The following is a 26,590-nucleotide window of genomic DNA, read 5'->3' as shown; positions in this document are numbered from 1 at the left end:
CCTTGCTTCCCCTTTCCCAGCCTCAAGTTCGCCCTAATTCTGCGGCCCTGAGAGTCACAGAGAGGAGTTTTCCAGGCCAGGGCTCTGGCCGCCAGCCGTTCCCTGGGCCCTGGGGTCCTGCCCGCGTCCACCCAGGGACCGAGGCCAGGGCCCGGGGCAGCAACTTCGCAAACACCGCCCCTTTCGAGTGAGTGGGCGGTGGGAAGGCCGAGCTCCGTCTGAACCACCCCGGCGCTGACCAACCGCAGGCCGGAGGAGTAGCTCTTATGCAAATCAATCCTGGAGGTCCGACCCAATCTCCGCCTGGAGGGGGTGTGGCCATGCAAATGATAGCAGCCTGCTATGAATGCACCTGGCGGTGGCCGGCGCGGCTCCCGGAATCTGGATCGCCCCAAGACTTCACTGCGCTCTTAGAGCCCTGACTTTGCCTCTGAGCCCTGGCCCCGGACCAGGCCCGCGACCCCGGGAAGCCCCGTTCCCTGAGCCTGAAGCCGGGGAGTTTCCGGAGAGGGCAACGCTGAACAGGTGTGTTTGTGTGTGCGTGCGTGCGTGTGTGCGTGTGTGTGTGTGTATGTGCGCGCACCAGTGTCTGCGTATGTCTGAGCGAGCTTCCGAGAGCATGTGCGCACTGGCGGGTTCGGCGGGGCGGCGGGGGCTAGAACAAGGACCGAGGGTGTCCTGACCAGGGTCCCTAGAGGTCCGCGGGCTCCCGGGATAAGTGTGCTCTGAGGTGCTTTAAATTGGAAAAACCCACACCCGCAAGCAGCTGGATGAGTCCAGATATGACACCACATGAAACATACCACCCCACCACACCCCACCCCCAGTCCAGATGGCACTAGGAAGAGGCTTTCGCCAGCCAGGGGAAGGGGGTGACTGATGAAAGGGTTAATCACTTCTGTTGACTCAGGGTCAGGAGCCCTATCCGAAGAGGAAAGGAGTCCAGAAGAAGATGAGGAGGGTCCAGGAAGCAGCCAAGCCATAATTTGGTCCAGGATGGGTGGTTAGGGAGGGAGGCTGAGGATCCTCCAGGTTGGGTCCACAGTGACTGAGGCCTCTGATGACCTAGGCCAAATACAGGGTCCAAGGGGCCTGGGGAGGAGGGGGCGCCCTCCAAAGTTCACTAGGGGTTTTTCTTACCCACTAACCAAGAAGCACAGGATCGTTTGCCAGGTTGTGGGCAGATACTGAGGAACTCAGATCACAGCTGTGCTCTCCTGCCACCAGTGCTAGTCTCATGGTGTGTGTGTGTGGGGGGCGGGGGGAGTAGAAGCTAGCTGTGGGGCAGGAGATTGCCTGGGGAGGGTGTAGAACCCTAGAAGAGCCATCTCCTCTAACCAATGTTTGTGCATGACCCCCTGCCCCGCCGCCCCCCTCATCTGAACTCGAGGTCATCCAGCCTCTACCTTACTGGGTGCCCCCCCCTCCATTCCACTTTTAGACACCTCTAGTTGTTAAGAAGCTTTTGCTCCTATTGACCCAGACTCTATTCCTCTATAACTGATCATTGCTCTTAGTTCTGTCAGCTGGGGTCAAGCAGAACACTTCCAATCTCTTTGTCTCATAAAGGCCCTTCAGAGACCGTAAAGACAGTGACTATGTCAGTCAGGGCCTCTCCTATTCCCAAGGCCTCTACCCCTCAATCATCTAGGGAGTAGGTGGGACCTATCTCCTGGGTCCACCAGTAGGGGAGGCCAAGCCAGGGCATGAAATGAGGACGGGGATTGGGGTCTTGGCTGATCCAGAGGGAAGTGGGGTCTCAGCCTCCTGGCCCAGGGTTCTTCGCTGAAAACTGGAGCCAAGTTTGAATCTCTCTTCTCAGGAAAAATCGAACATTCCTTGGATGTTGACAAGTGCTGTTGGGTAATAAGAAGAGTCAGAAGGCTTGGGTTCTAGTGAAGACTCTGCTGTGACTGTGGGCAGAGTCACTTCCCCCATTGGCCTCCATCTATAAAATGAAGGCATTAGATTAGGTTCATCCACCATTTATTGAGCGCTTACTGTATTTGTAGTGTTTTGCTAAGACCTAGGAATACAAACATGAAACTGTCCCTGCCCTCAGGTATCTTACATTCTGCTGGTGGGGGGGGGGGCAGTATGCACACAGATAAATAAATACACAAGGTGACTTGAAGAGGGAGAAAGAACATCAGAAAGCTTCATGGAGGAGGTGGCAACTGAACTGAGCCTTGAAGGAAGAGGGTTCTGAGAGGTTGAGCTGAGGAGGGAGGGCGTGCTAGGCATGGGGACTGGCTTGTACAATTGCCCAGAGGAGGGCATTTGCTCGGTGCAATGTCCAGTTCAGGAAACAGCTAGTAGTCCAGCCTGGTCTGAACATGGAGTGCATCTAAGAGAGTGAAATAAGACAGAGTATAGCCTAGATAGAGCATAGAGAACTTTAAATGTCAGGCTGAAGAGTTTGCATTTCAACCTAGAAACGATAGGTAGCCATTAAAGGTTCTTGAGCAGGGGAGAAACATTGTCAGAAGCGGGCCTCGGCAGCTGTGCAGAAAATGGGTTAGAGAGGCTTAGTGGAGACCAGTTAGGAGGAGAATGCAATAGCCCAGGTGAGAGTTGAGGAGGACTTCACCTAAAGGAGCAGCCAGGCAGGACCAGAAGGGCTAAGACGGGACAATTAGTCATTATGTTAGGGGGCAGGGGCACGGAAGGGGGAAGAAGCCAGGATAACTAGGGTTTAAAACCTGGCCAACTAGGAGGATGGTGTTGCTCTCAGAGGGAACAGGGAAGTTTGGAACAGGGACAGGTGTAGAGGAAAAGACAATGCCTCCCAGGTTTAACGTCCTTTAAGTTTTAGATGCTGTTGGTCTTTGAGGTCCTTGGACATCCTGTGTTCTAAGCCACCCCCCCACCCCCCCGCCAGTTCTGGCATCCTAAGGTTCTTCTGCTTGTTCAGATTGCGGTGTTGTGCTGAGGTAAGAACAGATTTAGGAAGGTGGGATTCTCTGTCAGTAGAAGGGGCTATGATGTGCCTGGGAGGCATGCTGCAATGGATGGAATGACCCTTTTCCAGAAGGCCACCAGGCCAAGCCTGAGAAGGCCGAGCTTGTAGTTATTGTCTCTTCCCTGGGAAACTGCCTATAGCCTTGTCAAGGGAGGCTCTACTTCCAGCCAAACCCATTCTACATAAAGAAGTAGTAGTAATAGTCGCAGTCGTAAAGTAATACAGAAGAAAGAGTCTGGTGGTGGAGCCAGTATACCTTAGTTCCAGATCCAGTTCATACACTTACCAGCCAGTGACTGATGGTAAATCATTTTACTTCTGTGAACCTCAGTGTCTTCATCTGTGAAATGGTCATAATGATCCATGACTAAAGGTGTCCCAGGGCTCTCGAGAGGAAGCCAAGTGATAAACTACCCTAAAGGGCCAAGGAAATGTGGGCTCTGGTGGGGTACTGAGGCTCAGAAAGGCAGAGAATCCAGTCTTCAAGGACAAGACCCAGTCCCTGTCCTCAGAGCCCCCTGCTCAGCTGCACAGGAGACAAGAGCCACATGTATAGATCAGTTAGAGAATATCACATGCAGGGATTACATGCACGTGGTGGGAACTGGGAGCATTCCAGGAGGCCAGAGGACCACAGACCGGGAAATTTAGAGCCAGAAGGACCCCTCATTTTATAGATGAGGACATGGAGGCAGGAGAGACCACTGGGGGCTAGAATGATTACAAGGGGCTTACAGGAAGGAGGGAGGCTTAAGCTGGGTGCTGAAAGCTGGGTAGAGATGTAGGGAGGAGAGGAGCCATACCATGTGTTGCCAGTGATAATAGATGATTGATTCCAAGCCAGAAGGGATTTATCTCATCAGACCACTTCATTTTACAGATGAGGAAACTGAGGCCCAAGGAAGGAAAGAGACTTGCCCAAAGTCACACCTGGTGGCAGAGCCAAGGTGTGAGCCCTGGTGCTTGCTCTGACTCCAAAATCGAGTATTCTTTCCACAAGGATGGTGAGGAGCCTAGTGTAGCTGGGAAAAGAGCAGGGTTTAGAAGATTATAGAACGTCAGAGCTCACTGAGACCTTAGGGTTCATCTCTTTACTGAGTCAAGTTGACTCTACAAAGGCAACTTTATAGAAAAGGAAACTGAGGCCCAGAAAGAGGAAGGGACTTCCTCCAGGTCAGTGTCAGTGTCTGGATTAGAAGCCAGGACTCTTGAGTGCCAGTGAAGGGTTCTTTGGACTACTCCAATAGGATATAAGCTTCATGAGGTCAGGGACAGCTTCATTTGTGTCTTTGTAACACCAGCACCTCGAAAGGGGGCTGGCGCATAGTGGGTGCTTTTTTGAGTGAATACCTCACTCCCCAAGCTGGGGAGAGAAAGCAGCAACAGGAGGATGGATCTGATGACTTTTGGGGTTCCTTTATAACCCCGAGTTTGGAAGGCAATCTCTGCTGAGGGGAAGACACGGGGCAGCTTGCCCTTCTGCTGGGGAGCGGTCGGCGGCTAATCAGCCCTGAGGCTCCACCCGGAGCCCCAACAGGTCTGTTCATTTCTTAGGGTAGCAAGGTGGAGGAGACAGCCTAGGGATTAATTTCTCAGGCCCCACTGGGTCTCCTCTCCTGCCACCTGCAAGGAGCTATCTCCAGAACAAAGAGATGGGAAGATGATACTTGACCCAAACTGTCTTCTCCAACTGACTCAGCTGCCCAAAGCCAAGTCCAGGGACATCAGGTCCAGAGAGCTGCCTGGTGGATAGGTCAGTCATCTGCAGGTTCCTTTTTCTTTTCACCTATGGTTTTATTGGTGTGTGTGGAACTCCCAGTGTGGAAGCTCACTCCATGGGTGTAAATTAGCACCTCCTTGGTAACTCAGAGTTTTGGGGAATTGCTTGAGGGTACTGAGTCAGTCGAGTGACTTGCTTTGGTTATACCACTAATACATGTCAAAGGTAGGAATTAAACCAGGGTCTGTCTAAGGTCAGTCTATACAAAAATGCCAGATCCTCCAGGGGGTTCCCATAAGTAAAATATCTCCCTTCCAAACACACACACACACACACACACACACACACACACACACACACACACACACACACACACAATGTGCTCTGGGTACCTCATGCATGCCCCATTGCACCCTCCTTCTCATACAAATACTTTTATGATTTTTCTCACTATACAAGGGAATCATAAAAGTATTCCCAGACAAGAGAGAGGGAACCATTGGTCATTCTTGGATGTGCCCAGGAGTGTGTGTGTGCATTTGTGGGGAGGTTAGTGTGTATATTGGGGAGGGGAAACTGATCCAAGTGTATACATATACTACTCTTTGTGCCAGCCACCGGGCATGAGGCTGCACACACATGTGCAAATCATTGTGAATGTGACTTTGCCCTTAGGGTAAGGGATAGATGTGAGGATGGAAGGAGGGGCTTCTGGTAGCAGGGGCCTTCTTCAGAAAGGAGGGGAGGAAGTGAGGAGGAGGATGAGCATGGTCAAAGATGGCAACTCCACACTGAGGGAAAGACAGAGAGAGACAGAGAGAGAGAGAGAGAGCGAGAGAGAGAGAGCGAGAGTGAGCACAACCTTCCAAGCCAAGTGGGACTGGGGCCCAAGGATTGAGAGACTCTCTGGAGATACTATTGGACAAGGGTTCCTAACCTGGGGTCCATAGATAGATTTCAGGAATCTGTGAACTTGGTTTGTTTTTTAAAATAATATTTTGAGGACTATATTTCAATATAATGAATTTCCTTTATAATCCTATATCTTTTACTTTATGGATTTAATAACATTATTCTGAGAAGAGCATCATAAACTGAGTGCCCAAAGGGTCTATGACCCAGAAAGGGTAAAAAACCCTTACTGCAGCATCACAGAATGTCAGAGCAGGGATAGACCTTAGGACATCAAACATCAGAGTTGGTACAGACCTAGAACATGAAATGTCAGAGCCAGGAGGGACTTTAGATCATGGGACATGGGATCTAGCCCATGCTGCCTGCTAAAGTCTGATGCTTAATGTTTGTGTCACTGACCCTGGGTAAGTCATTTCACTTCTGTGGGCCTCAGTTTTCGCTTCTGTAAAATGAGGGGGTTGGATCAGATGAGTTTTTCCAGCTCTGAATCTCTGGTCCTGTGAGATCCTTTCCATCAGCACCTCAGATTCCACATAGAAAACTGAACTTAGCATCTTCCTCTCTTTGCTCTCTGCTAAACCGATCCTTTCCCACAACTTCCCTATTTCTGTTAAGGACACCTCCGTCCTCCCATTGCTCTGGACTCAAACATCACGGGGATATTTTTTACTTTTCCCTTTCCTTCATTTGCCTCACTGGATCAGTCCTGCGGACTTTGCCTTGACAACATCTCTCGCATCCACTCCCTACTATTAGCTCATGTGAGTACTCTCCTAGTTGGGCTTTCATCCCCTTTCTTCTGGACTATTGTGATTGCCTCCCGACTGATGCCCACAAAGCCACTGCCTCTAGCACAGGATACAATCTCCTTAGCCTGGCATGCAAGGTCAGCCCTGGTCTGACTCAAGAATGACCTCTCCAGGGGGCAGCTAGGTAGGGCAGTAGATACAGAACCAGCCCTGGATTCAGGAGTACCTGAGTGCAAATCCAGCCTCAGACACTTAACACTTACTAGCTGTGTGATCCTGGGCAAGTCGCTTAACCCCCACTGCCCCGCCAAAAAAAGAATAGCCTAGTTTCATACTACTACCCTTTGCTCGTCCTACATTCCAACCACCATTCCCATCCCACCTGGACCATCTTGCCAACTGCCCCTTTGCCATCCTCATTCTCCCCATCTAGAACTGTATCCTCCAGGAATCATGCCTCCTATGCCCAATCACCCAACACCAGCCTGAGCCAAGTTAATTCCCTCAGCTTTGATGCCCCTGCCCTGGTGCTGAACCATCTCAACTGGTGAAAGCTCATCTAGCCCATTACTTCTACCCAGTCCCAGATCAGTCCATGTTTCATTCAACCCTTCATATCCAGACATCCTCCCAGGGCAACTCGACATCTGGGATAGGGCAGTGGACTCGGAGTCAGAAAGACAAAGCTTCAAATTCTGCCTCGGACACTTAGTGACCCTATGCAAGTCACTTAGCCCTTCTGGGCTTCAGTTTCCACATCTGTAAAATCAGGGTTTGGATTCAGTGGCTCTCCAGGTCATTTTTTTTTTAAGTGAGGCAATTGGGGTTAAGTGACTTGCCCAGGGTCACACAGCTAGTAAGTGTTAAGTGTCTGAGGCCAGACTTGAACTCAGGTCCTCCTGACTCCAGGGCCGGTGCTCTATCCACTGCGCCACCTAGCTGCCCCTCTAGGTCACTTTTTAGCTCTAAATCTATGATTCTATGATCTTGCCACATGTTCTGCCTGGGCCTCAGTTTCCTTATCTGTAAAATGAAGGAGTTGGACTAGTTGATCTCTACAATCCCTGCCAGCTCTGAGATTCTATAATTCTAGGTAAAATGCCGGATGTGTGCTTGTCTGCGTGCGTGCAGGAGCATAGTAGGGACATTTTGAAAGGAACTGAACACCCATCTGGGGGGGTCCTTGCCCCCTCCCACCTGCTTTCCTTCTCCCAGTGCTCCTTTTCTGCCTAAGCTTGAGCCCCCATCAGACTCTCACTGAGAGGGAGGGAGCAGCAGTTTCCCCATCCCTGCTGGGGTGCTGGTAAGTCAGAATCAATGAACCCTTAGAACCTGAGTGGCTGAATGACTCCGTCCGGCCCCCTGCAGCTCAGCAGCAGTTGGGAGGTGACAAGGAAGGCCTTTGTTCATTCTATGTTCATTCATTCAGTTTCTGGGGCCTGATTCCCCTTCCCTACCTGGCACCTTTCTTTGGTTTCCATTAATAACTGAAATGGCCCATGGCCACCATGTGACTTCTCTAAGGAGGAGATGGAGATGAGCGGGCCTGAGGCCCTGCCTGCAGGGAGCTCAAGAATGCCTTCAGATCCTACAAAGCAATGGGGAATAAGGGTCCTACGAAGGACAAATCCACTCTCTCCACTGATCTGTCCTGCCCAGGCCCTCTGAGGGTATCACCAAGAGGAACCGGAGTTTAGTGGATAGAATTCCCAACTTGGAGGCAGGAGGGATTGGGTTCAAATTCCACCTTAAATACATATTAGCTATAGGACTCTATTTTTTTTCTTTTTTTTTTTTTAGTGAGGCAATTGGGGTTAAGTGACTTGCCCAGGGTCACACAGCTAGTAAGTGTTAAGTGTCTAAGGCTGGATTTGAACTCAGGTACTCCTGACTCCAGGGCCGGTGCTCTATCCACTGTGCCACCTAGCTGCCCCAGGACTCTATTTTTTTTAATTAATAATTTTTTTTGTGGGGCAATGGGGGTTAAGTGACTTGCCCAGGGTCACACAGCTAGTTAAGTGTCAAGTGTCTGAGGCTGGATTTGAACTCAGGTCCTCCTGAATCCAGGGCCGGTGCTCTATCCACTGTGCCACCTAGCTGCCCCCAGCTATAGGACTCTAGAAAAGTCCCTGAAGGGATGAATCTCTCTCAGCCTCAGTTTCTCATCTGAAAAATGAATGAAATTGTACAAGATGACCTCTGAGGTCCCTTCTAGCTCTAAATCTCAGCCATGATCTTTCTAATGTCCAGCTTGCATCACCCATTCCCCTGCTTTTCAGGATTTTCAAGGGCTCCCCTTTGCCAACCAAAGTACAAACTCTTTAGCCTGGAATTCAAAGCCTTCCACAATGTAGTCCTAACCTACATGATAAAGAGGACTCCATCTCATGCCATCCCCTTCATATACTCTACAGTGAAGCTGGCTCTGCTCTTTGGGGTTCCTTGTTTTAACTCTGCTCTTTGCCTTGGCTCACCCCACCCCCACTCATAGAAGGGATCCCCTTCCAATCTCTACCCGTTAAATCCCAGGTACTACTTTCTTCCAGAAGCTTTCCCTGTTGGAAGAGCCCTGCTCTTCTCTGCCATGAAAGTGATCCCTTTCTCTTCAAATTTCTCATTGCCCAAATCTCCTTCATACTCCTCTGGCTCTCCTTCACATCATCTTCATTTGTGTCACATCTCATCCCTGTCCCATCAGTTCGTGAACTCCATGAGGGTGGAAGTTTGTGTCTTAGAGTATCACTGTGTATTCTCATCAAGGGCCATAGGAACTTGTGCATGACCGGGGCTTAATGGATGTTTATGGAATGAATTAGTGAGTGAATGAATGAATGAACCATGGTGGGGGGGTGGGGGTTGGGGGCTGGGAGGGAATACAGAGGTATAACCATGGTTGGGCTTTAGGAATTCCCCCAGCCCAAGATCCATTCCGCTGGCCAGTTTAGGACAGGAAGTAGGGGTAAGGGCTAGGGGAAGTACATGACACTGTGAGACCAGGGGAGTGTGGGTGGAAAAGAATGGGGGAGTAAGGGGACAGAGATGAAAGTAGAGAAGGGGAGGACTTGTCAGAGAAAAGCTTTAGACTCATTTTCCTAAGAACCTCATTTTTCTGAGTCAAATACCATCAATGTCTCCATGTTGTCCTCGATGGAAAGTCTTAATTATTTCTAAGGCTGGCATTCGGTACCCTCCCTGCTCTGGCCCCGACCTCTGTTTCTAGTCTTTTCTCCTCTGATTTCCCCGTCAAGGTCACTCAAAGTAGGTGACTCCAAGGAACTAGATTTCCTACTTCTTTCCCTTGTTCATGTGATCCAGCTTAGAATGTCCTTCTCCTTTCCCATGCTACCCCATCCTTGGAGACCCCCCCCCAAAGCCTTCCCTGTTTCCTCCAGTTGGCTATGATCCTTCCTTCCTTTTAGCTCCCACCATTCGGTGTCTGAACCTCTTGTAGAAGAGGTTCACATGGTATAATGGGAAAGAGCATTTGAGTTGGACTTAGGAGATCTGGATTGAAACTCCAGCTCTATTAGTTACTAGCTGTGCGAACTTAGTAAGGTGATGGAGCTTCCCTGGGCCTCAGTCTTCTCAGCTGCAAAATGTGGAGGTTAAGTGAGAGAGTCATTAAGATCCATTACAAGGGGCAGCTAGGTGGCGAAGTGGATAAAGCACTGGCCCTGGATTCAGGAGGACCTGAGTTCAAATCTGACCTCAGACACTTAACACTTACTAGCTGTGTGACCCAGGGCAAGTCACTTAACCCCCATTGCCCCGCCAAAAAAAAAAAAAAGATCCATTCCAACCATGAGTGTATGATCCTAGTATTTATTAAGTACCTACTGTATACTGGGCATCATGCACTGGATCATGAGGGAAGACGAAAAGTTCAAGCAATCAATAAATGTTTACTAAGCACCTACTATGCATCAAGCACTACACTAAATGCTTGGGTGTACTCAGTTGATGAGACAAATGTAGGTGCCAGGAATATACAACATTATATGATAAATGCATTGGAGAGGGGGCAAGACAAGTGTGCTGTGTGAGATTCAAAGGGGGAGTTGGGTACCTATTACAGGACATCAGTGAAGCCTTCCTACAGGAAGCAGCATTTCATTTGGGTTTTAAAAAGATGGTTAGGAGGTCAGCTGTCTGAGAATGGGAGAGAGGGTATTCTTTTTTTTTTTTTTGAGAGGGTATTCTAAGCACTGGGAAAAACCTAGCAAAGCAAAGGAGATGGTAGAGCACAGTGTGTTTAGGAGTAAGACAATGTCCATTTGAAAGAACCTCAAATACCAAGCAGAAGCATTTGAACTTTGCTCAGGAAGACACAGGAAGGTATTGAAGGGTCTTCAGCCGAGGCTGGACATGCCTACATCTATTCTTAAGAACAGTGGACCTTGGAACAGCTAGGTGGTGCAGTGGATAAAGCACCGACCCTGGATTCAGGAGGATCTGAGTTCAAATCTGACCTCAGATACTTGACACTTACTAGCCGTGTGACCCTGGGCAAGTCACTTAACCCTCATTGCCCTGTAAAAAAAAAAAAGAATAGCGGACCTTGCAGCATGCCTGATTGGGTGAGATCAGGGGGAAAAGAGAGTAGTGGAAAGAAGTTTTGTTGGGAGACCACCACCAGAGACAGGGAAGGCGACAATGAGGGTCTGGGCTTGGGACTAGAGAGGACAGATGTGATGAATGATAATCTAAATTCTAACGGCCCTCCCAGTGTTAACATTGTGTGCATTATGATCTCTCATATTCCATATCTAAGGTCCCTCTCAGCTCTGATGTTCTATGTTATAAGGGTCTTCCCAGCTCTGACATTTGGTGACCTAAGTTGGGGGCAGTGGGCTTCCCTATCTAAGGTTCCATAGGAGACCTAGAGTGCCCTTCTTGGGATGGCAGACACTGTGGTGAGGTAAGGCAAGGGAAGGCTTGCGGTACAGTGGGAAAAGTGCTAGATTTGAAGTCAAAGGACCTGGGTTCAAATCCTGCCTCCATCACTTACTACCTGGGTGTTGTTGCACAGGTTATTTCACTTTCCTAGGCCTTAATTTCCTCATTTGCAAAAATTAATGGGTTGGAGGAGATGCAGTCTCTGAGCAGCTCTTAGAGCTTGAGGTTGACTATGGACTGAATGCCACCCCCTCCCCCTTCCTGGTACTCAGTGGGGGCAGGAGGATGGGGGAGGAGACAACAGGAGACAGTGTGAACTCTAGGCAGAATGATAGTGATGGAGAAGGAGTAGAAGGGGAAAATAAAAGCAGAAGTGAGAGACAGGTTGACTGAGGCTTCTAGGGGAGGTTGGTAGGGGGAGGGCAAGCTCAGGACTGGCCCCCGGGGGCCCTGGCTGAGGGTATGGGGGGAAGCAGCCCCTCCCCCACTGCTACACCAGCGAATCAGGGTTGCAGGGCTGCCTCATGCAACCCACGCCCCAGTTTCATCAGCCGATCCCTGAGCTGCTCATTAGAGGAGACAGGAAGGGCCACCGGGCGGGACCCCCCTCCCCTGCCATTCCTGGGCTCCCTGAAGGGGGGGAGGGACCCCAGCTGTTCAAGACTCCCCCCCACCCCCCAGTGGTTGCTTCTTTCTGGCCCTGTCTTCCAGAGAAGGCTCCCAGAATGGAGAGATGGAGAAAAAGGAGTTTGGGGTGTGGAGAGAAGGAATGGTACAGTTGGTTGCTATCGCAAATCATGTGATGCTGATCACAGATAGGATGGGAGGATCTCGAGTTGGATGGTTCCCTGGAGATCTCATCTAACCCCCTCCTTTTACAAGTGAGCAAACTTGAGATGCTGGCTCAGAAAGGGCAAGAATAGCCTTAGGTCACACAGCTAGGAAGCAACAGCTGGGATTGGAGGCTGGGTCTCCCGATTCCAGACCCAGGGCTCTTTCCCTGGCTGCTCTCCATTGGTGAGCAGAAACGATCTTGGTAAAAACCACTCTCTGCCTCTAGCTGGGTGTCCACCCTTAGGTGGCCTGGAGGGTGCCTCCTTCTCCCAGTTGGGAACCACCATGCCCCAGGAACCCCTCTTTAAGTACCAGCCCTGTAGCGATATGGTTTGAGGATGTGTGGCTCCCTGGATGAGTCACCCCCAGCTGCAGGCTCAGTTTCCCCCTAGGGGTCCTCACCTGCTAGGGACCATGAGATGATTTTGAAGCTTTCAAGGTTCCTTTGGGCTCTAAACTGCTCTGATTTGATGATCCGTTCTATATAACAGCCCCTCCATTTCACACCTCCTGGGGAAACCAAGGCCCAGACTTGAGGAAATGACTTTTCTAAGGGCACACAGGAGAAAGCAAGACCCAGATTTAAACCTGGACTCTCTCTGTCCAGTTTGTTTTCTACTTCACCAGACCCTTGGAGGGTTACAAAAATAAGAAGAAGGGAGAATCCCACAGCCTGTGATCAGTAATAACTCATCACATCCTCCCCTTGATTCCCTCTCCCTGAGGTCCTTCCCCAACCCTCCTTCATTCCTACTCCTGGTTCAGCTGCTTGGAACAGCCAAGCCTTCCCTAGGGCAAGGGCCTGCTCTCTGTACCAATTAGGCAACAAAGAGGAAGTTTGATTTCTCTGTTGGGAAGGAAATGACCCATAAACGGGTTGTGACCTTGTATGGTGGGGAAAAAATACCTGATTTGAAGAGGACCAAGGTTCTAATCCTGTCTCTGCCTGTGGGACTTTGGACAAGTCCCTTCCCTTCTCTGGACCTAAGGTAAAAAACTAAGAGGATGAACTAGATGACTTCCGAGGTCTCTTCCAGTTCTAACCCTATGATGCTCTGGGACCCTAAAAGCAGACAGATTGACAAGGAGGTGCTGGTAGGCCCAGCTCCATCTTAGCAGCAAACTGGACACCTGAGGCTCCAAGCCAGCCCATCCCACAGTGATGGGTCTCAGTGAGGAGAATGACAAGGGTATTATAATTGCCTCATTGGATGGATTGAGGGCTCCAAGACAGTCAGGAAGCCCAGTATGACAGAGGAAGGCAATAGGAAGCTTCTAGAGAGAGCCAGGTTTCAGTGAAAAAAAAAAGATAACAGGATAATTCCATGTTGGAAGAACGTTAGCAGCCCAGATTATACAGATGAAGAAAGGGAAGCCCGGACAGGCGGAATGATTTGTCTATAGAGTGGGGTAAGACTTGAATCTGGTTCTTTCAGAATCTACTCTGTACACTAGATCCCTTTGCCACTAATCTCTGAGAGAGCCAGGGCAGGGTCAGTTGGAGGGAGACACTGGATTTGGCTAATTCAACCCCATTATTTGACTTATTTGATACTGGAGGAGACTGTGGCCTGGGGAAATTAAATTACCTGCCCAAGGTCTCACTGAGTAGGAGCCAGGATTTGAATCCAGTTCCTCTGACTCAAAATTTAGCATTCTTTCCTCTGTAAGAGGATTAGTACCTTGCGGCAGATGAGGATGGGATGAGGGGAAAGAGGACTCCTAAGGGGGATAGAAGATTGGCTGGGGCGTGGAGGGGACAGTCTTTTTCATAGGAACATAGAGAGAAATCCAGGCTTTCCTTTGGTCCAGGAATGATTTGGCTCCCAATGGTGCAAACCTGAGGCAGTTGCTTTGGGCTAGATGGGAGATAGAACCCAGGCCCATCAGCTTCTCTCTATTTTTCATTTAGACTTGACCTTTCCCCAAACCCTTCAGAGGAAAGGCTGCCTCCTTCCCCCAGGACAGGCTGGCCCTGACCTTTGAGGTCAATGACTCCAAAACTGTGCCCTTAGACCTACCAAAGGTCAGAGCAGATGTCTGTGGTCTGTGTCGGGGAGAGGGAGGAAAAGGGGTAGCCTTAGCTTTGAGGGGCCTGGGCACCTGCTGAGTCTCAGTTTCCGGGCGTTCATGCTCCCCTCCCCCCCAAGCTCTCCCTGTCTCCTCTGGCACATGTCCGGCCAAGTTGCCCCGTCTGTGAGCACTCGCCTGCCAAACCTGGGTCACCTTAGGGTTTGCATGAGGCCAGCTCTGAGATTTGCATATGTATCTATAAAGAAACACAGGCCTTCTGCACCAGGCTGCGGTCCGCATTCCCCCACAGTCACACCTGGAGCCTCAAAGGGTTAACCCTATTGATTTGCATGTGGAATTATTTCTGGTCAGAGGGATGGCTCGGCTGAGGTGAATGCAGGAAGCAACAAGCATTCATTCAACAAATTCAGTGGCTCTTGTGCAATATGTTGCGATGGGAAGGACCCCAAACTGAACATCAGGAGACATGGTTTTGAGTCCCTTCTGGGACACCAAGCAATCAGTTCATCTGTGGCTCCCTCCACCTATTTGAAGACCTGACATGTGGAAGAGGAAGGAGCCTCTCTGCAGTTCTCCCCCTCCCCCTCCCCAGTATGAGGAGCAGAAATTGAAGAGAGACCCATTTAGGGTCAGGGCAAGCAGATCTTTCCTCATAAGTAGAGCCATGACAAAGCAGAATGGGCCGCCCTCCAAGGTGGTGGGCTTAGCCTCACTGACAGCCTTCCAGCAAGGGCTGCAGGCGTGCCCAAGTCTCCCCCATCCTGAAGAAACCTTAACTAGACCCTACCATCCCTTCTAGCTATGGCCTCCAACTCTATTCTCCTTCATAGCCAAACTCCCAGGAAAAGCTCTCCACACTCATTGCCTCCGCTTCCTCTTCCTCTCACCCCTCTTCCCTGCAATCTGGCTTCCAACACCATCACTCAATGGAAACTGTTCTCTGCAAAGTTACCAGTGATCTCTCAAGTGGAACATCCGACGGCCTTTCTCCATCTTTGTCCTTAATAACTGAAACATTTGGCGGTGTGGACCCCTCTCTCCTAGATACTTTCTCCTTTGCAGGTGACAGAGTTGGTCCTCCTTGGCCCTCCTTCCTACCTGATCACATCTTCATTTCCTAGGCTAGCCATCATCCATTTCATGTCCTCACACTCTGTCCTGGGCACTCTTCTCTCTAAACTCTCACGCAGTGACCTCATCGGGTCCCACAGGTTTAATTATTATCATGATATTGCTGACTCTGATCTATCCATCTAGCTCCAGTCTCTCTTGTGGGTAACCACATCACTGATTGCCTATTGGACATTTAGAATCAGATGACCCACGGGCATCTCAAATTCCACTGGTTCCAAGCACAGTTCATGGTCTTTCCTCCCCAAACCCACCCTTCCTCCAAACTTCTCTACTTCTGTCTAAGGCCCTGATATCCTCCCAGTTACTCAGGTTTGTAACTGTTCACCTCATTCCCCCCCATATATCCAGTCTCTACCTCCAAAAATACTTCTTGGATATGTCCCCTTCTCTCCACTCATGCAGCCACAAACATACAGGCCCTCATCATCGTCTCTTTCCTGGACTTTTGCAATGGCTTTCTAGTTGGCTCCCTGCTTCAAGCTTCTTCCCACACCATTCACCCTTCTGACCAGGTGATTTTCCTTAAGCACACTTCCTACTATGTCACTCCCCTACTCAACAATCTCTAATGACTCCCCATTTCTTCTGGAATCAAATATAAAGTACAACCTGGCTCCATGCTACCTTTCCAGACTTATTTACACATTATTTCCCTTCAGTCATACTGTGGTCCAACCAAACTTACACACACACACACACACACACACACACACACACACACACACACACACACACACACTCTCACTCACTCGTGTTCAACTTCTTTCTTCTCTGTGCCGTTGCATTAGCTGTCCCTTAGAAGGAAGATGCTCACTTTCCTTACCTCCAGCCCTTAAAATCTTGAGTTTCTTTCAAGGCTCAGCCCAAACATCTACTTCTTCTTCTTTTTTTTTTTAAAGTGAGGCAATTGGGGTTAAGTGACTTGCCCAGGGTCACACAGCTAGTAAGTGTTAAGTGTCTGAGGCCACATTTGAACTCAGGTACTTCTGACTCCAGGGCCAGTGCTCTGTCCACTGTGCCACCTAGCTGTCCCTCAGACATCTACTTCTGCATGAAGCTTTTCCTGATTTCCTTGACTGTAATGCTTCCCCACCCCCTCCTCAATTTTTCTTGTATTTATTTTGTATGTATATGTGTGTATATACATATACTAAGTATAATCATAGCCTATAATCTAGCCAGAGGCGGCAATAAATATGTATATTGTTTGTGTATATATTGTATATACATATATTATATATTTTTATACATACATATTATGTGTGTATAGACACAGACACAGACACAGATAGATAGACAGACGAACAGACGGATGCTGCCCTCGAGATCAGGCATATTTCCATTTTTGCCTCTGTATTTTCCATGCTTTGCACATAGGAACAGGGGAATTAGGATTAGATTGTGATTTTACCAGTTATGGGGACTCCCAGGGTGAGAAGATCTCCCAATATAGGTGAGCCCCTTCTCTGGGAGTCCTAAGTACTGAGAATAACTTGCCCAGGGTCACATCGCTGATATGTATCAGTGTCAGAATTTAAATGGTTTGGCTTTGAGACCAGTTCTCTATCATTATTAGTCAATGTTGCCTCTTACCTAGTATGTAGTTGGCATTTAATAAATGCTTGTTTCCTTCCTTTCTTCCTTCCTTCCTTCCTAATAATAATGAGCATTTATATAGAACTTTAAGACTTGCAAAGCACTTAAATATTGTCTTATTTGATCTTGCCAAGTATTCTGGGAAGTGTTATTACTATCCCCATTTTATAGATGAGGAAACTGAGGCAGACAGAAGCTAAGTGACTTGGCCAAAGTCATACAGCTAATCACTGTCTGAAGCCACACTGGAACTTAGGTCTCCCTGGCTCCAGGACCAGTATTCTATCTGCTGTGCCACCTGTATTCTTATTAATTGATTGAAATGGTAGAAGACTAAAGAATAACTCTGAGTTTCAAGACCTGAAGCTTCCTTAGGGGTCTTAAGGCTGGGGTGTAGGAGGGGTGCTGCATTATTGGGGGCCTGGGGTGGTGTCAGTGGCAATAGGTCCAACCCAGGACCCTCTCTGTCTCACCATCTTTGGCCTGGGCCTTAGGCAGAGACTTAGCTTCTGAATTCCAATGGAAGGGAGAGATTCCAAGGATGGGCCCCATCCTCGGGCCTCCCATGGTGAGCTCTTTGACACTAATCTTTTTCCTCACCAGCAGCCAGGGCTTTAGGGTGAAGGAGTTTGGTGCCACTGGAGTGGAAAGACTGGGGAAGAGAAGGGCCCATTGCCCACCCCCCAACCTTGGTGGTTTAGAAAGAAGCCTGACTGGGGCAGCTAGGTGGCACAGTGGATAGAGCACTGGCCCTGGAGTCAGGAGTACCTGAGTTCAAATTTGGCCTCAGACACTTAATACTTCCTAGCTGTGTGACCCTGGGCAAGTCACTTAACCCCAATTGCCTCACTAAAAAAAGAAAGAAAGAAAGAAAGAAGCCCGACTTCAGAAGACCAGGACCCAAAGCCTTGCTACCCTAGTGTGAGTCATTTCACCTCTTGTGTATGTGCCACGACTTCCTCATCTATCTGTAAAAACGAGGAGGAAGGAACAGGTGAGATGGCCCAGGATCTTTTGGAACTGGAGGCTGGTGAGGAGACTGAAGGCTAGGCTATTCCCTAGTCATCGGAAGGAGCTCAGGATGTGGAGCCTGGAGAAGTTAAGACTGGGGCGGGGCTAGGACAAGGACATCAGTGTACCAATGTAGCCTTTATATTCTGCTTGGACCCAGAGATCAGGACAAAGGACAAGGGCCATGGGAGGGAATTACAGAAGGAGATTTCAACTCAAGGAAAACATCATAGATCTAAAGCTGGAAGGGACCACCCAGGTCAACTAGGCTACCCCCTCATTTCACACATGAGGAAACTGAGGTCTAAAAGAGGGAAAGCCACTTACCCAAGGGCACACAGGGAGTTAATAGTAGAGCCAGTATTCTTGAATACCAGTTGGGGAATTCTCCAACTCCAATATCCTAACCATTGTACCACTCCGACCCTCAACAATTACAGCTGCCCTGAAGGGGAATGGTCTATCTGGGGATGTAGGGAGGTGGTCAACCAGAGGCTGAATAACCACTTGTGGCAGATTTCTTGGAAGGGATCGTAGGTTCAGGTTGAACAAGTTGCCCTACGACCCCCCCCCTTCCATTTCTGAGATTGGTTGAGCAGCCCTGAAAAGGGCTCAGCAAGTCCTCACACCAGAGGTGCTGGTCCTCCCTGAGCACCTCAGACATCAAAGACTGCCAAGGTCATCCACTGTATCCTGAGCCCTCACCGGTCCTCTTGACTTTTCTCCTGTCACTGGACGTCAACGACTTTGGAAGAAAGAGTGGGGCTGATGACTTTGTGTAGCTCTGCCTCACTTCAATTCCCTCACAAGTCAAGATATCACCCCGGGATGACATCGATCCTCTTTGAAAACAAGGATGTCCAACGACCATTCTCTGATTGCAGCCCCACCCTCCCTTCCCGAGATCCCCTCTCCATGACTGGGGGTGATGGGCCCTCACAGAGGAAGGGGCCCAGCTGGGAAGCAAGACTGGCACTTTCCCTTGGGAAGGCAAGGGGCACAGCTCCCCATGTCACCAGGCGCCCCTAGGGGCCAGGCGGGGGTGGAGGGACGAGGCCCCGGGGCCGTGGGAACTCTGCGGTTTCCGTCCAGAATTAAAATTAGCCCTGATGTTAAATTTAGCACTAGCCCCAGAACTGAGACTGGACTTGAGCCTTGTCCCTCCCACCTCCAGGCTCCCCAGACATAGTTCGAAGCATAGTGGGCTTGGGAACGGGAGATCCGGGTTCAAATCATAGCTCTGCTACTTACCTCCTTGTTCATATTGTAAGCCCATGCCCTACTTAGAGACTTCCATTGATGGGCAGTTCACCACCCTGACTCAGGTCATTTCACAAGAAGCTTCATGAAAGCTTTTCATCCAATCTCAGAAATGTAAGAGGAGGGATGACCCTTCCAACTCTGGGACACCCCTGTGACCTAAAGAAAGATCTATGAGCTTGTTTGCTCATCTCTAAAATGAAGGGGGGTGGACTAGATGACCCCAACGGTTCTTCCCAACTCTTAGATCCTGTGACTCTATAATGGGTAGATGGGACATGCTAGGGAGTAAGGAGCCCCCTAGGCCTATGTCCCCCAGGAGCCCTTCCCCACTCTTCAAGACCCCCAACCTTCTGCTTTGCAGAAGGGTCTACAAATCCTATCAGTTTCTGAGGCAGCCCTTCTTTCTCAAAATACCCAGACGTACCCTAGTCAACTGGTTCCCAAACTAGCTAAGGCTTGGTGAGGAGATGCTCTTTCCTCCCACCCCCACTGCTTCTCTCACGCTACCAAATGACTCCATTTAGAGCCTGTGGTGGCTGGTCCTGGTTCTGTTTCCGGAGGCTGCCCATAGATTTAGCTTCCATGGGTGGGAGTTGTGGGGAGGGGGGAAGTAAAAAATATAACAGCCCTCCAACCCAAACATCCTAAAGAATGTTTCCCTATTTTATTGGCTACGTAATCTTGGGTAAGTCACTTCCAGACTGAGAAAAGTGAATCTAGACGATGCCTCAAAATCCCCAACAAATAGACATTCAGCCTTTGCTTAGAGACTTCCCTTGGTGGTGGTGGTGGTGGGGTTTATCTGCAGAAGCAGTCCATTCCCATTTGGGCGGTCCTAATTTTAGAGCCATTTTATCTGACATCGAACAATTGAGCAGAATATTTGTTCAGTCGTGTCCTACTCTTTGTGACCCCATTTGGGGTTTTCTTGGCAAAGATTACTGGAATGGTTTGCTATTGCCTTCTCTAACTCATTTTTCCAGATGAGGAAACTGAGGCAAACTGAGGGTTAAGTGACTTGCCTAGGGTCACACAGCTAGTGTCTGAGGTCAAATTTGAACTTGGGTCTTCCTGACTCCAGGCCCAGGGCTATTTACACTGCACCATCTAGCTGTCTGGGAATAGAATATAACTTCTGTCTGTTTTTATAAGTTTAGTCCTCTAGGGCCAAGGCTAACCCTCAAATAACAGCCTTTCAAATATGTAAAAACAATCATCAGGGCAGCTAGGTGGTGCAGTGGATAAAGCACTGACCTTGGATTCAGGAGTACCTGAGTTCAAATCCAGCCTCAGACACTTGACACTTAACTAGCTGTGTGACCCTGAGCAAGTCACTTAACCCTCATTGCCCTGCAAAAATTAAAAAAAACAAAAATAAAAACAATCATCATCCCCATCCTTCCTAGTTTCCTCTTCTTGCTAAGCATCCTCAGTTCCTTTGATCGATCACCCTATAACAAGGTCCTTTCATCTTTCTCATTGTCCCCTTCCCCAATATGCTCCAGGTGGTCAATGGTCTTGCCAAAATGCAGGCCCCAGAGCTGGACACAATAATCCATATGAGGTCTGGCCAGGGTAGAGGACAGCAGGAATCTCACCTCTGTCCTCATGGATATGGTGCACATTGGACTCACATTGAACTGGCAGTCTGCCAAAACCTGCAAGCCTTTATCACAATAATAGGCTGACTTCAACGTTAAAATAAAAGGGTTGGGGGGGGCAGCTACATGGCGCAGTGGGTAAAGCACCAGCCCTGGATTCAGGAGGACCTGAGTTCAAATATGGCCTCAGACACTTGACACTTACTAGCTATATGACCCTGAGCAAGTCACTTAACCCCCATTGCTCTGCAAAAAAAAAAATGAAAGAAAGAAAAAGAAAAAGAAATAAATAAAAGGGTTGGACTCTGTGAGCTTAGAAATTCTTCCTACCTCTGACATTTTATGTTTCATGTTCCAAGAGCCCTCTTGGGTAACATTCTTTCTTCCTTTTTTTTTTTTTTTTTTTTTAGGGGAGGTGTGTGTGTGTGTGTCTCTGTGTGTGTGTGAGCAGTTTTTTGGATGGCCTTGCTAAGTAGATAACAAGGACCTGCGGAGGAATTTGGGCAGCGGTGGACCCTGGGTAGATCAGTTTTGCTCCTGGAAATAGGTTTTGGCCAACACCTCATATTATATACCACCCAATAGATTCCAAATGGACACATAACCTAAATATGAGAAGTTATATCATTTTTTGTTTGTTTGTTTTTGGTGGGGCACTTGGGGTTAAGTGACTTGCCCAGGGTCACACAGCTAGTAAGTGTTAAGTGTCAGAGGTTGGATTTGAACTCAGGTACTCCTGAATCCAGGGCCGGTGCCTTATCCACTGCGCCATCTAACTGCCCCTCATATCATTTTTAATAGAGAAAAAGAGGAGGAGAACTTTCAGTTTTGTTCAGGAGACAGACACATCATATGGTAGTGAATGGTTTAAAAGGCCTTCAGCTCACTCAGTCGTCTCTTTCCCCCCCTGCAGCCTGTGCCCAGTCCACACCATGGGAAGGAAAAAAATCCAGATCTCTAGAATTCTAGATCAACGGAACCGTCAGGTAAGGAGGTGGAGGGAGGGAAGGAAGCCACCTCTGGTCTCCTCTGAGGCTGGAGTTCTCAGCCTTCTCATTCCAGGGAGGGTTTGCTTGTTGTACGTACAGCATCCCTGGAAGGGAGACAGGGGAGGGATGCTCAGCAGAAAAGAGAAGTGATTTTCCTAAGACCGAGCTGCAAGTTACTAGAGCCCTGGATCTTAACACCTGAGCCAGCCTGCCTCCCTGTCATGCTCTGGGCAATGACAGGGCTTGTCCTGCCTTTCAAAGAAATCTGTGTCTCATGGAGACCTAAAGACAGCACTTAGGTGCTTTTAGACCCAGGGAACCCAAGCCATTTGCCCGTAATTTCAGAGTAAGTTAGTGGCAGGGCCAGGACCAAAACCTGGGACGTGGTCTTGGGGGCTCTGGAGCACAGAAGGAGATGTTAAAGAGCTGGGGGGAGTAGGAGGTAGATGCAATTTTCTTCCCACCAAGATCCCCTAAAGGCCCTAGAGAAAACCTCTATGACAAGTCCTTCCGCTCAACCATGGTACTGTAAAACCACTTATAGAAAGTGGGGGAGGGGGGGCAGGAGGTGGCGCAGTAGATAAAGCACCAGCCCTGGATTCAGAAGGACCTGAGTTCAAATCTGGCCTCAGATGCTTGACACACACTAGCTGTGTGACTCTGGGCAAGTCACTTAACCCTCATTGCTCTGCCCCCCCCAAAAAAGTAAGAGGAACTTGAGACTTCCAGATAACTAGGCCCCCATCCCTCTGATCTCAGAGGTTCTTAGGAGGAGCCCAGACATCCAAACCAGGGACCCCATTGAGCAGGAGGAACAAACCATCCAGGGGTGAGCCTGGGTGGGGGCTGGCACCTGCCACCTCCCTTCCCTCTTTCATCTATGTGTCTGGGACCCAGGTGACATTTACCAAGCGGAAGTTTGGGCTGATGAAGAAGGCCTATGAGCTGAGCGTTCTCTGCGACTGTGAGATTGCCCTCATCATCTTCAACAGTGCCAACCGCCTGTTTCAGTATGCCAGCACGGACATGGACCGTGTACTGCTCAAGTATACCGAGTACAGTGAGCCCCACGAGAGCCGGACCAACACGGACATCCTCGAGGTGACTCAGTGCCTGCCCCATAGGACCTGGGAGGCAGGAAAAGAAGGTCTCTAATGGTCCTTCAAGCCCCAATGGTCCGTGCTCTAAGATCCTTCTAAGCTCTGACATTGTGTTCTAAGGTTCTCCCCAGTTCTGATGTTGTGTTCTAAAATTTCTCTCAGCTCTGACATTCTTTGTTCTAAGGTCATTCCCAGCACTAACATTCTGGGTTATAGGGTCTCCTTCAGCCCCAACTGTGACAGTCTGGATTCTAAGCTCCCTTTCAGTTCTAACAGTCCATGTTCTAAGATCTCATTTGGCTTTGACATTCTCCATTCTAAAGTCCCTGCTAACAGTGACCCTTTAGGTCCGAAATGTCTCTCAGTTCTGCCATTCCACATTCTCTGTTCTCAAGTCCCTTCCAGCTCTGGCATTCTGTGTCTTTGTGTTTAAAGGCCCCCTCCGGTTCTATGATTTTTAACTCACTGGGGCTACTTACTCTCTATACCTCCTACCCCCAAGACAGGTCCTATCTTTCTTGCCCTATCTCCCCATCAGACTGGGCTCCTCCTCAGATTGGGGAATTCCTTCTAGGCAGGAGCTGTGTCTCCCCCCTCAGTCCCGAGGCTCCCAAACCCATTCTCCCAATGAGAGACGATGTCTAGAGGGAGAGATGGGATCTGATTAAACCTTGAGTCCAGGAGAACTCTAGATTGGGATGGGGGCAGGATCTCCCCTACCAGTGGGAGCATGTCACATCACATCTTCTCTCCCCAGACACTGAAGAGGAAGGGGCTTGGCCTAGAGAGTCAGGAGCTGGAGCTGGATGAGGGGCTAGTGGAACCTGGGGAGAAGCTGCGGCGTCTTGGGGGTGATGGGGCTGATCTAGCCCTGGTGCGACCCAGGTTTTATGTGAGTGTCTCCCCCCACAGCTCTAAACCCTCCTCTTCTCTCTCATTCCCACATCTGCCCAAGGAGGGAAAGAACACTGGCTTGGAACCTGAAAAATTGTGTTCAAATATCAGCTTTACTCCCTTACTAGATGTGTGACTTTGGCCAAGTCATTTCGTATCTTAGAGCCTCAACTTCCTTATCTGTAAAATAGGACTAATACTTCTTATACCAAATCTTTTTGTTTTTATCTCTCATCTCCCATCATTTATTCTTGTATTTGTATAGTTACTGTCGACCTGACTGAAATAAAATCAAGAGGCACTCCCAGGTCACTCAAGAAAATCTTGGTTTTATACCAAATCTTAAACTTGACCAGTGATTCCTGCCTCCTCTTTACCCTACAGTCAGCAACTCCTGCTCTGCCTAGCCCTGACCTGGCATATGGGGCGGTGCCTCCCCCAGGGTCTGGACCTGAGCCATGTGGACTGGGTGAGGCTAGCCCTGGCCAGGGCCGGCCATCCCCTTTCCGTCCTGCTGCATCCAAGGCTGGTCCCCCATCAGGCCGTTCCCCAGGGCCGCTGCCCCCAGGTGAGAGTCATGGGTGGGTGGGTCCCCCCTAGCGAGGGCAGAGTAGCAGGGCAGGAAGTGGGCAGAAGATTAGGTGATGGGGTGGCTGTGGGGACAGGCCTAGGGTTCCCAGGATTCTCAGGGTGTGAGAATGAGAGGGTAGATATAGCTCGCTCTTGTATATTCCCCCCTCTGCTCCTCTTTCCTCTCAGTAGGTCTAGGGCACCCACTCTTCTCCCCAGGCAACCTTCCTCGGACACTGGCCAACAAGACCCCTCCCCCTCTATATCTGGCCGCTGATGGACGGAGGCCAGACCTACCTAGTAACCTGACGGGGCCCAGGGTGGGCCTGAATGCCACGGTGAGTGTTTAGAGCCGGGGGTGTCGTGAGTGGGGAATGGGAGCTATGGCAAGAGTGGGTGGGAGGGTAGGCATGGTGGGAGAAGCATGGGTATGTAACAGTAGCACCACCCTTCCCACAGAGAACTCTCTACGGAAGCCTCCCGAGCCCCAGCCCCATCTCGGCCCATGGCAACAGTGGCCTCTCCAGTCACGGGCTAGGGGCTTTTCCCTTCCTTTCCTCTAGCCAGGCAGGTAAGACCCTCCCTAAACAAGCACGCACGCACACTCTCTGATCTGTACTCCAGCCCTGGGGATTGGGTCACAGAATCGCCCTAACTTCCCAATCAATCCGTTTATTTACCGAACTTTGTCCAGAAAAGGGTTTCACCGAGGGCTTAGTCCAAGGCTGGCTGGGGTGGGGGTGAGGAGGAGGGAAGCGTTTAAGTGATTCCAAGGGGAAGGGGGGATGAATCTGTGCATGACCTTGGACTCCCGGTGACAAGATTAGAGCTTGGATTGGAATCCAGTTGGCCGCAGGCTTACTTTCCTCCTCCTGTCTTCCTTCCATCAGTCCAGAGTCTCCCCCTAGAACACACAGTTCCAGCTGACTTTATCCCCACTCCCTACAGAGTATGGTCATGGAGACCCCTCCCCTCACCCGGGCCTCCTCCAGCCCACGGCCCTGGTTCCCTGGCAGCCCCCAAGGGGGGACAAATCCCCCAGCTCCCAGTCACCCCTTAGGTGAGTATCCCAGCCCCCCATGACTGTCACCATCACCCACCTCATTTTCCTACTCCTCCCTCACCTCATCCTCAGCCCCGGCCTTACCTGTCCCTCTAGGGTTTTTTCCCGTAACCCTAGCCTCACCTGTCTCTAACCTAACCCACAGACTTCACATTGCGGGGCGCCTGCTGACCCCTATCGGGGGGTGCCCTCTGCCCCACGCCCTGCGTGGGGATGAAAATAGGCCACTTCCCAAACGTCGGGGCTGGTGCCCTCAGCCCTGCCCAGCTCCCCGGGCTGGGAGAGGGAGGGAGGGGCAGCATGGCCTTCAGACGTTGGCGAGTATTGCCTGCGTGACCCTGGGCCAGCTGGACCGGGGGGGAAGTCTAGGGTGCCTCCCGGCTCTCGTCTCCGGAGAACCCCCGGGGGCTGGGAGGAGCTCAGGTGTCCCCCAGGCCGGGGCCAGGGCGCACCCACTTTTTCCTCTCCTTGCTTCGCAGTGTCCGCCCCGGCTCCGCCCCCGGTCCGGGTGAGCAGGCTCCAGTGGCCCTGGGAGGTTCTCCGCCAGCCACAGCGCTCAGCATCAAGTCCGAGCGCGTGTCCCCGGGGGCTGCGCCCCTAGCGGAACGCCCGCCGTCCCGGGACGACTTCACCAAGAGTTACCAGTACCCCGCAGGGGGGCTGGCCCGGCCAGGCCAGCCCCTCCGACGGCTCCACGTGGCTGACAGTTGGCCCAGATAGGGGAAGGGCCGGCCCCTCCGCCCTAGGGCGACCCACCGGCCACCTCTCCATGTGCCCCTCCACCCTCCGCACTCCTGCCTCTCTGTGCGTCTGTCTCTACCCGAAGGGGCGAGATGGAGAAAACTTGCTTCAGGGACCCCTCCCCTCCCCTTCACGCGAAAGGGCTTGGCTGGTGCCACGGTCCACTCCAGCACAGTCCTAGGCACAGAGAAGAGAGAGGGGAAGAAGGGGAAGGGCAGGCGGTGAAGGCCGGTTGGGGGATCCCTCTGGCATTTCATTGATTCCCCCCCCTCCCCAAGTTCAGGGTAGGGCTGGTTGGAAACGGGGATTCCGAATTGGAGTTTTTCCCAGGGCACCATCCCTTTTGCCCCTCCCTCCATAATTCAAGGGCTGCCAGGGGCAGTCCCTAACTGTCCCCTCTATACTCACTTTGGACTGGGCCTCTGTTGGTCTTCCACTTGCAGGTGCCCCATCCCCTATTTCTTCCTGGGGCTGATGGAGCTCCTCTCTTGTAACCAATAAAAAAAAATGCTTGGGAA

General features: G+C 50.4%; 1 protein-coding gene across 1 annotated transcript; it reads left to right on the top strand.

Moving 5' to 3' along the window:
• Positions 1–348: 348 nt before the first annotated feature.
• MEF2B (myocyte enhancer factor 2B) lies at positions 349–26,590 on the top strand. The gene is made up of 9 exons (XM_043977272.1): positions 349–525; positions 21,629–21,701; positions 22,602–22,805; positions 23,562–23,696; positions 24,083–24,266; positions 24,458–24,606; positions 24,728–24,839; positions 25,217–25,328; positions 25,811–26,590. Exons 2-9 carry the CDS (start codon positions 21,648–21,650, stop codon positions 26,049–26,051), a joined length of 1,191 nt encoding a protein of 396 aa, XP_043833207.1. The 5' UTR covers positions 349–525; positions 21,629–21,647; the 3' UTR covers positions 26,052–26,590.

Source organism: Dromiciops gliroides, chromosome 1 (genome assembly GCF_019393635.1).
Source record: "Dromiciops gliroides isolate mDroGli1 chromosome 1, mDroGli1.pri, whole genome shotgun sequence".
NCBI classification, from domain to species: domain Eukaryota; kingdom Metazoa; phylum Chordata; class Mammalia; order Microbiotheria; family Microbiotheriidae; genus Dromiciops; species Dromiciops gliroides.
This window is presented reverse-complemented; position numbering and strand designations above follow the sequence as displayed.